Source organism: Nansenia antarctica, assembly GCF_963989245.1.
Source record: "Nansenia antarctica genome assembly, chromosome: 20".
NCBI lineage: Eukaryota > Metazoa > Chordata > Actinopteri > Argentiniformes > Microstomatidae > Nansenia > Nansenia antarctica.
The window spans coordinates 4,561,655-4,576,872 of record NC_137693.1 but is presented as its reverse complement, the minus strand read 5'-3'; the positions used below and the strand labels follow the sequence as shown (position 1 = coordinate 4,576,872).

At 42.1% G+C, this 15,218-nt stretch overlaps 1 protein-coding gene across 1 annotated transcript in view; it reads left to right on the top strand.

Annotated features, from left to right (window-relative positions):
- LOC308174876 (melatonin receptor type 1B-B-like) overlaps positions 1-15,218 on the top strand; it is a gene marked incomplete at both ends in the record, with an annotated part of 34,657 nt that overhangs the window by 6,316 nt on the left and 13,123 nt on the right. Inside the window, one exon of the mRNA XM_080549986.1 lies at positions 2,913-3,081. Within this exon, the coding sequence (XP_080406112.1) occupies positions 2,913-3,081 (169 nt within the window). The remainder of the gene's footprint in view (positions 1-2,912; positions 3,082-15,218) is intronic.

Genomic DNA, 15,218 nt, shown 5'->3' with positions numbered 1-15,218 from the left:
CAAGAAAATGTAATCTATGCTAAGCGGAGCAACAAAGACTGCGTTTACATGCACACCATATTCCTGTATTAATCGGAATATGCTCAATATTCCGATTCGACAAGAGTCATGTAAACACGTTCCGAACCCGATTAAGGCCATATTCCGATTGGAGAATATTCAGATTAAGACCCCTGGCATATGCCTGTTTGAATCGGAATATTGTAACATGTATATGTTACGGTACATGTGGGAATGCGGTACATGTGGGAAAACTAGGGTTAGGGTTAGGTACTACGGTCCTAGGGTTAAGGTTAGGGTTAGGAGTAGGGGTAGGGTTAGGGTTGGGGTTAGGATTACGGTTAGGGTTAGACATGCCAGCATGTACCAAGTCGACGTAGCACCTAACCCTAACCCTAGTTTTCCCACATGTACCGTATTCCCACATGTACCGTAACATATACACCTTAATAGGAATATGACTCTTTGGAATATTCAGTTACGTCTGCGCATGCTCGATTCGCAGGGAATCTTGGGTTTTGTTATTGTTAGGGACAGCATAGCAAGCCACATTACACTCAATAAACCAGTGCTGTGATATTATTTATCGTCTTAGAAACATCTTAGCAAAAGGCACTTCAACATTGTCATTGAAGTAGCTCGTCCATTCTATTCAAAGGCACAATGAGAGTTAATGTTCTGTTAAAACAATATTATATTTTTCTACCCAACCCACTATAACTTAATCAGGCTCTATATTTTGCATGGAGAGAGAGTGCTTTTGAGGTTCAGGTGATCCCATTTATGTACACTGGTATGGCTAAATGCTAGCCCTGGAGCCAAAGAAAGCTCAAGAATGGAAATATAACTGAAACCATTGTCTGGATGAGAAACACTTTGAGTGGAAACCTGAACTATCCTTTTTAAGTGTTACTGTACCACAAATATTAGATCAACTTTCACTGTACAACGAAAACAATACAGATAGAATGCAGACAGAACTATAGAAATAGACACACACACACATAGTTGTTTTTCCCCCCAAAACAATGCAACCACACAGTTGCCAAGACAACACATTTGTCTTACTGTTGCTTCTCAGTTTCCTCACGTCTGCCTTGAGAATTAAGTGATATTTGACAGCCCGAGCAATGCCAACATATTTTCAACAAATTTGTGTCAAGCAGAAGACAAACAGCATTCGGGGTTATTCTTTGTTATATAAACCAGTTGCATAAAGTGAACATTGACAAAGCCTAGGGCTTTCATCTCAACAGATTAGCCATAATGTATTCATGAAACAAAACAAGAGACAAAACATAATTACAAGATGGCAAAAAGGAGGGATATCTATATAGTTGCATGTGTGAGTTGGCTGATAATGGGTGTAGCCCTTCTGTGCAGTGTAGCCTATGGGTTGTGTGTGCGTGTGTGTGTGTGTGTGTGTGTGTGTGTGTGTGTGTGTGTGTGTGTGTGTGTGTGTCTGTGTCTGTGTGTGTGTGTGTGTGTGTGTGTGCGTGCACGTGTGTGAGAGAGAGAGGGAGTTTGTATGTGCGTACATACAGTATGTGAGTACAGCACATGAGCGAGAGAGAGAGAGAGAGAGAGAGAGAGAGAGAGAGAGAGAGAGAGAGAGAGAGAGAGAGAGAGAGAGAGAGAGAGAGAGAGAGAGCTACTTCCAAAGTACTATAATTATGGTTGTTGATGGCACCATTAATATTATTACCATGAATATTATTACTCTACTTCTGCAAGTAAGATTAATTCGTACCTCAGTAATGATTGTCAATCATGTTATACCTTTACTCTAATTCTGTAGATATTTTAACAGTGATTTTTACATGTTAATGCAGGTTAGATCGGTATGGATATAATGATCTATGTATATCTTTCATGTATTTATGTGTAAGTCGTTGCTGATACTTGCAGACGACATAATATGATAATCTGCGTGTTATAATGTTATAATATGACTATAACATTGATTGCATCTGTAAGCTTATATCATTTAATTCAAACATTGTGATTCATATTGGTGTTCAATTCACAAATTGCGATCAATAAATTTTTCTGCGTTAAACAATTCATGTTTAATGCATGAAAACAGAATCTTGGACATCTGACAAGGGAACACATACCGACACGAGACCGGTCCCACTTGACTTGCTGGCCCCGGTGTGTATGCATGCTGCTCAGAGCGCGCGGAGCGGAGCCCCAGTGAGCAGCGTGTGTGCGTTCAGCTGTCTCTTCGCCAGTGATATAGTTTGAAGGAGAAGGTCAAAGGGGAAAAAACGAAGATTAAACACACATTCCCACATGTTGCAATATCACCCAAATAATCAAATAAATTAATTGGAGCGATGGGAGTGATGGAACGCTGGCGCCGATTACTTTTTTTCTGTCCGTGAGCGCGTGCACACCTCTGTCGGGGTCAGAACCGGCGGCTATTCAATAGAGATACCGTCCCGATACCCCGTATCAGGTGGAGGACTGGGGGGGTCCCTTGAGGCGCACAAAAACTACCAAGACCCTTCTTGATTAATCGGACATCGAAGTCGTGATCGATTTTTTTTTTTTTGGGGAACACACCTTTGATGAAGACGCCTTTGATGATGCACGTCTTCATTCTGTTTGCGTCCCTCGCATTCTCAGAGAATTACTTATTAAGCGGTGATTGCATCTACGAGCGGGAATAATGCCTTGTATTTGTTTAAGGATTGCATTATTTGGCTATAGCACATTTCCAAGTGCCCAAAGCGCATGCAGTGGCAGCTCGGCTAACCTCAGCCACCAACTCTGCAACTAAGATGAGGGACATCACAGAGACATCCGAGGGAGTTTGAATGGCTTGTTTAGGTCACAGGTAACGGCAGCAGGACCTAAGCCTGGTTCCGGTGCAGCTCGGGATGCCTGATCCATCGTCTCTCTTGCAGAACCACACGGACCAGGCTTTGGGGCAGGTGGCGGCCGGGGAGAGCAGGCGTCCAGCCTGGGCTATAGCGGTTCTGGCCAGCGTGCTGATCTTCACCACAGTGGTGGACGTGCTCGGGAATCTCCTGGTCATCATTTCAGTTTTCAGGAACCGAAAGCTGAGGAACTCTGGTAAGTAAGGCCATTCCACCCAAAACCTAAACTGCCTCTAAATCTGAACCTATGTCTTTTAAGTCTGGGTATGCCTGTGTGAACTTGGTTAATTGATGCATTAGAACCATTCTTTCATGTGCCTGAAAGTCCTCGATGTCCTAAATGTGTTTGTTAGATTTTCTGAATTACAGCAGTTTGACTTAACTTTTTCTTTCTACTTCATTTGTTGCTGTAATTATTTATCAGTCATTCACAATGTGACTCCAGCTGTTTTTGGAAATAAAACAGCGTGAGGATGTTTGGAGATGTTACCCGTTAAAGTTGTGAAGAAAATTGACTCGTAATTGCGAGTACAGCTAAATTATCACCGGGCTGTGTGTGTGTGTGTGTGTGTGTGTGTGTGTGTGTGTGTGTGTGTGTGTGTGTGTGTGTGTGTGTGTGTGTGTGCGCGCGTGTGTGTGTGTGTGCGCGTGTGTGTGCGCGTGTGTGTGTGTGCGCGCGTGTGTGCGTGCGCGCGCGTGCGTGTTTGTGAATCAGCTTTGGTTCAACTCATGAATATACATCAGTATTGATGCAGTGAGTCACACATTAAATACGGTAGTAGTTTTAATTTAAATAGCCCTCAGGGAGTTACTGGCCAAAATTGCCATCACTGCTCACCTAACCCAGTATTCAAACGTGTATGCATGATAGGTAATCCATAATGATTTATTTTGTTTATAAGAAACACTGTTTCAATTACTCAAAATAGTTCGTGGATTACTTGAATGAATTACTAACATATACTGGTTCTTAATTTGGAATAACTGTATCACTCTATAACACTCTGTCACTGTGGTTTTGCATGGGAAACTATTATATTATGTACTCTCAGTATTTAGGTACTGAATTCAGGGCTCAAAATGCATTAATTATTCAGAATACTTTTTAGAATACGTTTTAATTTGTAGGAGCATTCAAAGAACATGTTGCAAATAAGAAGCAAGAACACACTTAACACATATTTTGCAACATATTTTGACAGGATATATTTTCAGAGGCCTACAAATCGTATCAATGGCAAATAAGCTTGTGTAATTGGGTGAACTTGTGTAGAATGTTCTATTCAGCATAAACAACTTACTGATTTCATGGCTGCAGTTTAAATGACACAGGACTGGAGTAAATGTTTAAGTACTAACGGCAAAAACAGTCTTAGCCAGGGCAGGACCATGGTCCCGTTAGGCCCTTGGGAACATGTCTTTTGGACTGCAGATTAACTGCCTGCACGTTTCAGGCTGCAATGTAGGAAGCAATTTAGTTGGACACTTCTCATCCTCAGAGTCAGACTTGAAAGACTTTAACTGGATGAGTTCGTTGGCAAAGTTTATGTCCAGGTCTGATGGATATGCGGCGGAGAGTGCATTTACCTTTTCCACTTCATGACATCACTGTTAGACACCTGGGGCCTCATGACATCACTGTTAGACACCTGGGGCCTCATGACATCACTGTTAGACACCTGGGGCCTCATGACATCACTGTTAGACACCTGGGGCCTCATTTATAAACTTTGCGTATACGTACAAAAGAAAGTGTATGCCACGTTTACGCAAACTTTGGGATTTTTTTTTTTTTAAACCTGGCGGGAGAATGTGCGGTCCTCCACGCACACTCTGATCCATGCGTATGCACATAAACTGGAAAGTTGGTACCACTGTGTAAAATAAATGACCTCTCACACATGATATCCCCAGAGTGCACACAAAAAACACTCGCCAGTCAAGCCTAAATATTGCAATGCAATGAATTCGGTGAGTAATCTCCACTACTCTACACTAACTAGGTAAGAGTAGTGCAATATTTTGGCTTGACTAGCAAGTGTGTCATTGATTTTCAACAACATTGACATTTCTTTACATTTTTCAGAATAAAAGTCTGAACATTTTGATTGGTTGCCGACTTCTGCGGTATTTGGTTTGAGGTGAACCAACATTCAAAAGCATATCTTCATCAACTAGATTTAAAAGTATGACACATATTCTTTATTTTATTTTTTTAATCTGCACTTTCATAAGCTGGAAAAAAACAGAAAAATTACCTTGCCCTAATTGAGGACTTTTTCACCAGACTCTGTCACAATGTGACAAAAAGAGAAAATACAAAAATAGTTCTAGTGCTTAGCTTTCTGATGACAAACCTTTATCTTGACAGCCATGCATGAAAGATGTGAAGTAGGCTAGCCAATGCCATGGTCACGTCAACATTTGATGACAACATGAACCTTAGCCTGTCACCTGCCATTCGAGCAGTGGCTAAATATGTCTATAATAAGTGCAAATTTGACCCAGAATATTGTGTGGCTCTGAGCATGTGTAGGTCGGTTGTATCACTCGGAGGTTCGCTGGCTATCGAAGGGAAAGGTGTTCTCATACTTTTACGAACTTAGAACAGAAATCGCAGCCCTCCTTTCAGAGAATAACTCGCCTTATATTGAGCTGTTTGACGACGAAATCTGGCTCACACGAGTTGTGTATCTTGCTGATGTGTTTGAGAACCTCAACACATTAAACATGTCTATGCAAGGGCAAAAGTGCCCTGAAAAGAATTTGCACAGCGCATCTCACTAAACTTGGTTTCACGACTACTTCTCTGAGAAACATGGAGATAATCACAGGATCAGTGGATACGTGACCCCTTCGGAATCGACATGGAAAGTGTCACGTTGCCTATCTGTGCGAAAGTGGCTTCTCAACTTTGGTCCAGCTCAACTCAAAGCAGAGGAACAGGTTGGAGACTGAGCAGGATCTGAGAGTAGCTCTGCCTACCATCACCCAGACTCTGAGAGTAGCTCTGCCTACCATCACCCCAGACTTTTAAACTCTTATCAGAAGTAAAGCACATCCCTAATTATCCCTCATTAGCTTCCCAAAAATGCCTGTTGAGTGACAGCCCGTTTAGTAGGCCTATTCAGAGCGATTATCATATTGTGTGTATAAACACAGAGATGTAGTTATGATGTTAATTTTATTCATATTCGCCAAGATCTGCAGCACACAATTGTGATGTTCATACTCATCAGTGTATTAATCAGGATCAGTTTGCTATTGCTAGAGTAAAGTGCTCTATTTGTTTATTTAATGTATGCGCAAGGCACATACTCTATCAGAGGGTCTAACAATTCCTCATATATTGTTGATGAGAAATAGGACACTGTTCCTTTTCCGCCAAACTTTTAAATATGTTCAGCTAAGAATAGGTCAAATTGTGATAGCATTTTTTTTTTTAATAGAACCAGAAGCACAGCAACAACAAAACAACAAAAGTCAGACAAACATCGATACCCACATCACAAATGAACAGCAACAACAGCAAAGAGAAACAGAAAACACAACAAACCCAAAAATATATCTCACTCAGACAAAACAGAGGTGCTACAAAGTGTGGAAAAACAATCAACATTTAAATTTGCAGTAGTAAGCCTATCTCATCACCACCCCACATGTGCATAGAGCCCAATGTATCACCCAGAGTTCCCCTCGTTTGCCAATAAGTTCCCCACATCATTTTGCTCAACAAAGTCCAAAAATGTTCCCCAAACCTTTTCAAAAGAGTTTTGTTTATGCCCTTAACTATATTTGTTATCCTTTCCATCGTTAGACAGGACGACATTTCCCTGAGCCATTGCTCAATACTAGGCCTGCTCACACTTTTCCGGGCAAGAGCTCTCGAGTGTTTTGCTTGCAACAAACACATCATAATAAGTGTTTGTACACATTTCTTTAGATGAGGATTGGTTGGGTACATCCCCAGGATAAACACTTTGGGATGGAGGATAAACACTTTGGGATGGAGAGTCAAAGAGACCAGTACAATCTGGGATATCATAATTGTGATGGATGCCAAGGAAATGACTGGGTTGACCCAAACCGTTCATCATCTCCCCTAAATGCAAGTCCTCTTTCACTCAAGAACTTGATCACTGCTACAACTCTTTTTAAATGTCCCTCCAGTATTTATGCTCCCCATCAAGTTGCTGCATGAGATCTGCTTCTACAGCACTGTCCTTTGTACGATGGTGCAAGGCAAGCCTGCATGATCTGTGCGCAGTAGCCTTTGTCTACAAAACGTCTGCCCATTTGACAGTTCATCCGTTTTTTTTGTCGACTTAAAATAGTCCTTGTTTCTAAGAGTATTCATTTGTTTCAGTAGCTGGTAAACAAAATAGACATGCGACAGACATCGTTTTGTCTAGTCTCCCTGGGGGCTCCAGGCTCCGCACGATACAGCAGAGAATAATCTTTTGCCCAGATCTTCTTTGACATTTTAACACCACAAATTTAAAGCTGACTTTCCTCCACCTTCAGCCATTCTGTCAGTGTCAGCCATGTGTGGGAAAAAACCATGGTGCACTCAGGGGGATGCAAAAACCATGGTACAGTTGGGGGCAGCAGATCAACACATTCTTCTTCCCTCAGCTGGGCAGCTAAAGTGAAGTGAAGTGGCAAGGCAAGTCTATTTGTATGGCACATTTCATATAACAGGGGCAAATGTTACAGCATAAAATACAGCATACAGCATAAACAATTCAATAAGAGGAGAATAGTAAGAAAATAAAAGTGACATATATAATAGAATAAATTAATAGATAAACATTTAATGCGAAATTTTTCTCTGAGAATGAATAAAATCACATTTTCCCAGTTCATCAATACATGGGCCTGTAATTGGGCCTGTTTGATTTCTTCAGGGAGTTTGTTTCAGGAGCACGCAGCAGAGTGACTGAAAGCTGCTGCACCGTGTTTTGTTTTCACTCTTGGAATGATTAGCTGATTAGTCTCAGCTGACCTTATAGGAGCCTTGCTGGTTTATAGGGTGGGAGGAGATCTGATATGTATTTTGGTCCAAGACCATTTTGCGATTTGTATGCACAATTAGTAATACTTTGAATTCATTTCTCTGAGAGACTGGTAGCCAGTGTAGAGATCTCAGGATTGGTGTAATGTGTTCAGACTTCTTTGTTTTTGTTAGGACCCTAGCAGCAGCGTTTTGGATGAGCTGCAATTTACTGATTTAGTTATTGAGTGTATGTGGCTGTTGAAGTTGAAGTGAAGAGCATTGAATGGCATGAGAGCAATTAAGTTGTGAAAAATATGAATATTAAGTATTAATTTGATTATTTATGACAGTATCTGTCTTCTAAATACCAATTTTAAAAATGTATCATACCAGAATACAGAATACTTCCAAATGTATTCTGAATACCTATTCAGAATATACAAACACTGAAACACACACACCAAGCTGTGAAGATTAAACAGTTTAATGTACAATAACCAAGGGAAGCCCCAGCAAAGGTGTGTTTGACAGATTCTTTTCTACATCATTATTGCAATAGAGGATATAAACATTTACAAGTGTTGAGAGATTGCGATCTTTCTCATCCCTCCCTCTCATCGTTCTTTTTCATACGACCCTCCAATCACACAGTTCTAAGGCTATCGGTTTCCCAAAACATCCTAATGCATTAACGAACATCAATATTACCCAACGATTGCATCCTTTATCATCCCCTTTTGTTCATCCTTTTTTTATTTTTATTGCACACTTCCCCTTTTCCAAGGCTCACGTTATCAGACAAAAGTGTGTGTGTGTGTGTGTGTGTGTGTGTGTGTGTGTGTGTGTGTGTGTGTGTGTGTGTGTGTGTGTACACAGGTGTGGAGCAGAGCCCCTTGACAGTTGTCTCGTTTTGAAGGAGCATGGTGTTGTGAGGCTTCAAAGAGAGGCAGACAGGCAGGGTCACACATCACAGAGGGAGGTAGTATGTGCGTGTGTAATCTTCAAAGTAAAATTCACAAACTTACATTAGATGTGCCGCATTACTTACCACTTCCATCTCTCTCTCCCCCCTCTCTTTTTCTTTTTTCTCTCTCTCTCTCTCTCTCTCTCTCTCTCTCTTTCTCTCTCTCTCTCTCTCACTCACACACACACACACACACACACACACGCATACACACACACACACACACACACACACACACACACACACACACACACTGCCCAAGGATCTTCCCAAGTTTAGAGAACTTCTGCTTATGAAAGCTACTGGACGCAATCCGTCCTCTTGCTGCTGGTTTAACACAGCTCGCAATTTTTTGGCTTGACTAGCGAGTGTGTCATTGATTTTCAACAACATTGACATTTATTTTATTTATAAAAGTGAGAACATTGTTATTGGTTGCCGACTTGTTCCCGCTTTCGCCAGCTGCTGTCCCATATGACAAGTCTTTCCTGGCTGCGGAGTTAGGGCCTTGTGATGAGTGAACCATACTGTCCCATATCTCTCAGGGGTGTCACTGACATTGGTTTGTTGCAGGATTTCGTATGCTTCTCTGATAACAGAGTAGATAGTCAGTGTGTAAGGTCATGTTCTCACATGATAGTCAGAATCGAGACCCGGAGCAAGTGGATGAGTTCGCAACATTGTTGCATAAATTATTTCTCTGATTTGCGTTCTCACAGCCCTTCATGTAAACGATGTAACATACGCAATCGAAGCAACAGACGTGGTAGTTGATTGGTCAGAAAAGTTTAGAATTGCCTGTTGTCCCGCTCTTATACAGATCAACACGCGTCGCGTACGCTGTTGTTTTCCTATGGACAGCCTCGAGCAGCCACCCTTTTCAAGCGGAGCATCCGAGGGTTCTTTGCTACGGGAGTGACTTCGAATGCGCGTTCTCACAGCTCCAAACGACGCAGAGCAAAGCAAACTTTATCCTAAACTCTGTTTCAAGTGAAGCAAATGTTCTAGTGAGAACAGCCCCTAAGAAACATTTCCCTTGCCTCTTTTTTACAGGGCTCAAATGGGGGCGGCTGTGGCTCAGCCGGTAGAGCCAGCGTCTAATGATCACAAGGTCAGCAGCTCTGCGGTTCGAACTTTGGCTGGCCACGTGTCGAAGTGTCTCTGAGCGAGGCACTGAACCCCTAATTGCTCCAGGGTCGCCTTCCATGGCTCTGACCCCTTTCCTAGAGCATCAAATATATTTTGTTGTATTTTTCTGTAGGATCATTCCACTTGAGAACCGGTAACACATTTTTCAATGGATCGGAATCGTATGCCTCTGAGGTTATTGATTCTCTTATCGATGCTGGCATGTTTCGCGCATGCGCTGACAGTTGCACGTTGCAAATTATACTTGTGCGTCATGATGACATCAAACTCTGAAACTTGCAATAAGGAGTCATGGCGGAGTTTAGTAAGAAACGATCAAAATGATATTGATTAAAAAGACAATTCAACCGGGAAACTTCTACCGCTGCACAACTCTAGACTCTAGACTGCCGTAGGACAGATCTTGATGTATGTGGTGTGCTGTATTGGGAATATCGGAGCACACCACACACAATACGATCAAAACGGTTCAATCCATGATTTTTTTATCTTCATGTGCGGGGTCTCTCTCAGATAAAAAAATCTGTTAAGATTTAGAAAATCTTTATGTGTGTACCAGGCTTAAGAGACTCAAGAAGTACAGGATCCTCACTTCCCATACCAGAAGGCTCCAGAACAGCTTCTTTCACAGAGCTGTCACTCTGCTGAACAATCCCCCCCCCGCCACACACACACACACACACACACACACACACACACACACACACACACACACACACACACACACACACCCACACACACACCCACACACACACACACACACACACACACACACACACACACACACACACACTCTGATGTTTTGCAGGAGAAGCCGATCCATGCTCCTGGCCACCTGGCCTAATTAGTGTAACTGCCTACACCTGGTGGTGGGGTTTTCACAGCACGCGGACACTTTTGTTTTGTTGTGGCAGTTCGTCTTTGTGGCATTATTATTTTACACGGTACAACAACTTGCATTCACACATACGTACACGCATCCACTCACTCACACTACTGATTACTGACGGACACACCTCATTCTCATTTTGTAAGTATTATTTTTGCCTAAGTTAATACATATTAACCCTTATTATTTCACTGATTCTGACACGTGGTCTCCCCTTATTGTCTCAATCCATGAGACGGGGTCGTGACAATAGCTATCCATCTCCTGTATACCTCTAACTACCATACTTTCCATACTGTACCTATCACTATCCAAAGAACGTAAGCCAAATAATGTTACTCTTGTGTACCCGTACATTGGATGTAATAAAAGCAATTCTGATTCTGATCTTATTCTGATCATCTCATCTACTCTAAAAGGATATGCTACCCCATCAAATAGCTTCTGTCCCTCCCAAGACCCTTCCCAATAATAGGCCAGTTACTGTAGAACTCCTCAATTCAAACTCTACCAGTCCTGTCCCACTGATCTATAATGCACAATGAGAGAATGTGTACAGGAATCCCTGCGTCGTTTGATCCTTTCATCATCTACTTTTGCTCGTTCTGTCTCTCCCTCCCTCAACGGCCTAGGTGTTGTTGGTTTGGTTTGTAACACAGGAAAAACAATAAGACATTACTACTGGGGATGTTTTTGAGGCTTTTTGGAGTTCACTCACTGTAAAAATACAACAGCAACTAGAGAGAGAGAGAGCTGTGGCTGGACTCAATGTTGCTCTATTTCTTCTTTTCTCTCTCCCTCCCTCATGCTAGAGTATTTTAGCCTTCTATGTATCCACTGCTTATGTAGAAAAGAGAGGGGAGAGGGGATGAAAGAGGGGATGGAAAAAGAAAAGAGGGGGAGAAGAAGGACAAATAACATGGAGAGACGGGAGGGGAGAGGAGGGAAAAAAAAGAGAGATGAGGGGAGAGCTGGGGGAGAATAGAGGGGAGGAAAGGGGAGCAACAGAAGGAGAAAAGAGGGGAGAGAGAGACAGGGAATATGAGGAGGCAGAGAGTGCGAGCAGAGAGGAGGAGAGAGAGAGAAGAGAGTAAGACAAAGAGGGGAGGAGAATGAAAAGGAGTGTACACTGCTGAAAGAGGAGGAGGATGAGGAAAGAGAAAGAGAGATAGGGAACGCACCACTGTGAGAGGAGAGGGAGGGAGAGAGGGGATGAAAGGCTGTGGAGAGTTGCGTAGCAGGGAATGAAAGAGCACTGCTGCCATACATTATCAGAATCCGGAGAGATCTTAGCACAGCAGGAAATAATCCTGCACACTAACACACACACACACACACACACACACACACACACACACACACACACACACACACACACACACACACACACACTAACACACACACTAACACACACACACACACACACACACACACACACACACACACACACACACACACACACACACACACACACACACACACACACACACACACACACCATACCAGGGTCAAATATATACAGTCATGTGAAAAAATTAGGACACCCCATGAAATATTTAGTTATTTTTTAAAGAAATTATGTGGAAAAAGTAGGGCAAGGTCATTGTTCATTTTTTTTTTTTTTTTTTACAGATTATGAAAGATTGTAAGCTTTCAAATGATGTCATACATTGAAATCGGAAAATAGCTGAAGAGGATATGCTCATTTTAATGTGTGTACACCTCAAACCAAATACCGTAGAAAATCGCTCTGAAACAAAACAGACGCGTTTGCTACGATCACGCTGGTAGCTAGCTAGCCGCTTATTTACAAGCCATGTATCACTTAGCCTAACCAGTAGCCTAGGAAGCAGGACGGCACACGATACAGTGAATGCAATTCACACATTTTATTCTGTATTTAGTGATCCTAAAACTGTTGTTTGTTATATTAAGTGGGCTCTTCAACACTTAAACTTTAGTAATAATAATAAATAATAATGAAAAAAAAAAACGTTTTAGTCATTTGCGCGACCTGAGAATTGCTGATATGCAGACTTTTTCACCAGACTGTGTCACATATCTATAGATAAAGGTGATGTAATTGAACCAAGCACAATGACAATCTAACTCTGTTATCACCCTATGACACACGATGCCCTAATAGCTGGTATTGCCCCCTTTGGCAGACATAACCTTAATTAGACATTTCCTATAACTGTCTACCAGCCTCTGATAATGACTGGGAGAAAGTTTTTCTGTCTTTTGCTGTCTTTGGTTTGCGCCAAACTTGTCTTCTGTTACTGTGCCAGAATAAGAACAACTTTGCATTCATCTGTCCAAAGCACATTGTTCCAGAAGTCATGGTGTTTGTCTAGGTGTTCTCTGGCCAACTTTAGTCTTGCCCTGATGTTGTTGTTTTTTTTTACAGCAAGGGTTTACTCCTTACACACCTCCCATGAAAATCAAACTTGTGCAGTCTCTTTTTGATGGTAGATGCATGTACTTTGACATCAGCTGTGGCAAGAGTTACCTGTAGATCCTGTGATAACATTTTAGGGTTGATGGAGACTTCTTTAAGCATTATTGTGGTCTGTTCTTGGACTGAACTTGCTAGGACGGCCATGCCTGGCCACATTGGCAGTTAATTAATTAATTAATTAATTTTAAATAATTAATTTTAATTTTGCCATTTAGCAGACGCTTTTATCCAAAGCGACTTACAATTACGAATTACAGGGACATTCCCCCTGGAGTAACTGAGGGCTAAGTGCCTTACCCAAGGGCACACTAGTAGTGGTGTGGCTTCAGGCGGGATTTGAACTCACAACCTTCCGATCACAAGTCCAACTCACTATCCACTAGACCACCACTACCCCAGTTGTTTTAAATGTTCTCCACTTAAAATTATTTTCTGGACAGTGGAATGGCTGTTTTCTAATTGTTTGGAGATCTTTTAAAATCCCTTCCCAGACTCAACCGCATCTACAACCTTCTTTCTGAAGGCCCCAGAGAGCTCTTTTGATCACGCCATGATGATACCACTCACTTCAACTATCAAGAGCAAACCAAACTTAATGTCTGGGGTTTAAATAAGACAGGCTCCTCCAAAATATCCGTCAATAACAATGTTCTAACTACATTCCCACTACTTCAGGACTAACGTGCGCTTAATTTTGTAAATCCCGCCACCACACAAGCTAAATCAAGGGCATCTTAACCATGAATATGTCTGATTGACCCACTTCAGCTGCAAGGCTGAGTAAGAATAGTTCTTCTTTATTCCTTTATTCGTTATCAAATCCCCTTTCCCTGCTAAATCCCTGCATATCCATTATACATGCATTGTGATAATTTGAAGAAGCTTATGTAAGCGTTTCCGAAGACCCTGGGGCACTAGCGAGTGAATGGGTGGAGAAAGTGAGGGATGGGCTAGAGGATGGGAAAGAAAAGGAAAAGAGTTGGGAGAGAAAAGAGAAAATTAGTAGAAACAAAGTTGAAAGAAGAAAGCAAGGGAAGGGGGGAGGGAGAGAGAGAGAGAGGTAAGGGTGACAGGGTGGCGGGGTAGAGCCTTGTTATTCTCTTAATTCATGTGACCCTGTGACCTGTGCTGTCATGTGACCTCTTCAAGTGTATATTGTTTTCTAAGAAGAGCCTCATTCACGGTTGTCACGACTACCTGTTTAATCTTCAAATGTTGTGCCTTTGACTGCATAGTTAGTATGTAACGAATTCATTGATTACCTGAATTTATAGATGGTTATTTACTTATTATTATTATTTATTTATTTTTACTTTGTTACATTTCATGATTTATATTTCTACAAATTGTCGTCATGATGTAAGATGCTAGTTTAGCTTGTAACAATCGTTTTTCTTGGTGATTATGTAGACTTACCTTTACTTGTATTTCTTCATATGAAACCATACTACCATTAAAGTACATTGAGCATTCTTGGTTATATTAGCTAACAGGGGATACTTTATTTCAATGATAATACTTACCTGACTGACCTCCTTCTCCCCCACCGCCCTACCCGTACCCTCCGATCCTCATCCATTGTTCCCCTCACTGTCCCACCCTCAAAACTCAAAGGCTTCGGTCACCGTGCCTTTTCACGAGCTGCACCCCGCCTCTGGAACTCTCTCCCTCAACCACTCAGAGACTCACCCTCACTCCTCACTTTTAAATCCCACCTCAAAACCTACCTGTTCTCCCATGCCTACAGCCTCCCCTACCCCTAGCCATCTCCCCCATCCCGGCCACCCCCCCCCCCTGGACACGCATACAACCTCCCCTACCCCTAACCACCTCCCCCCCCCTACCACCCCCCCCCCCCCTCCCCGTTCGCTGAT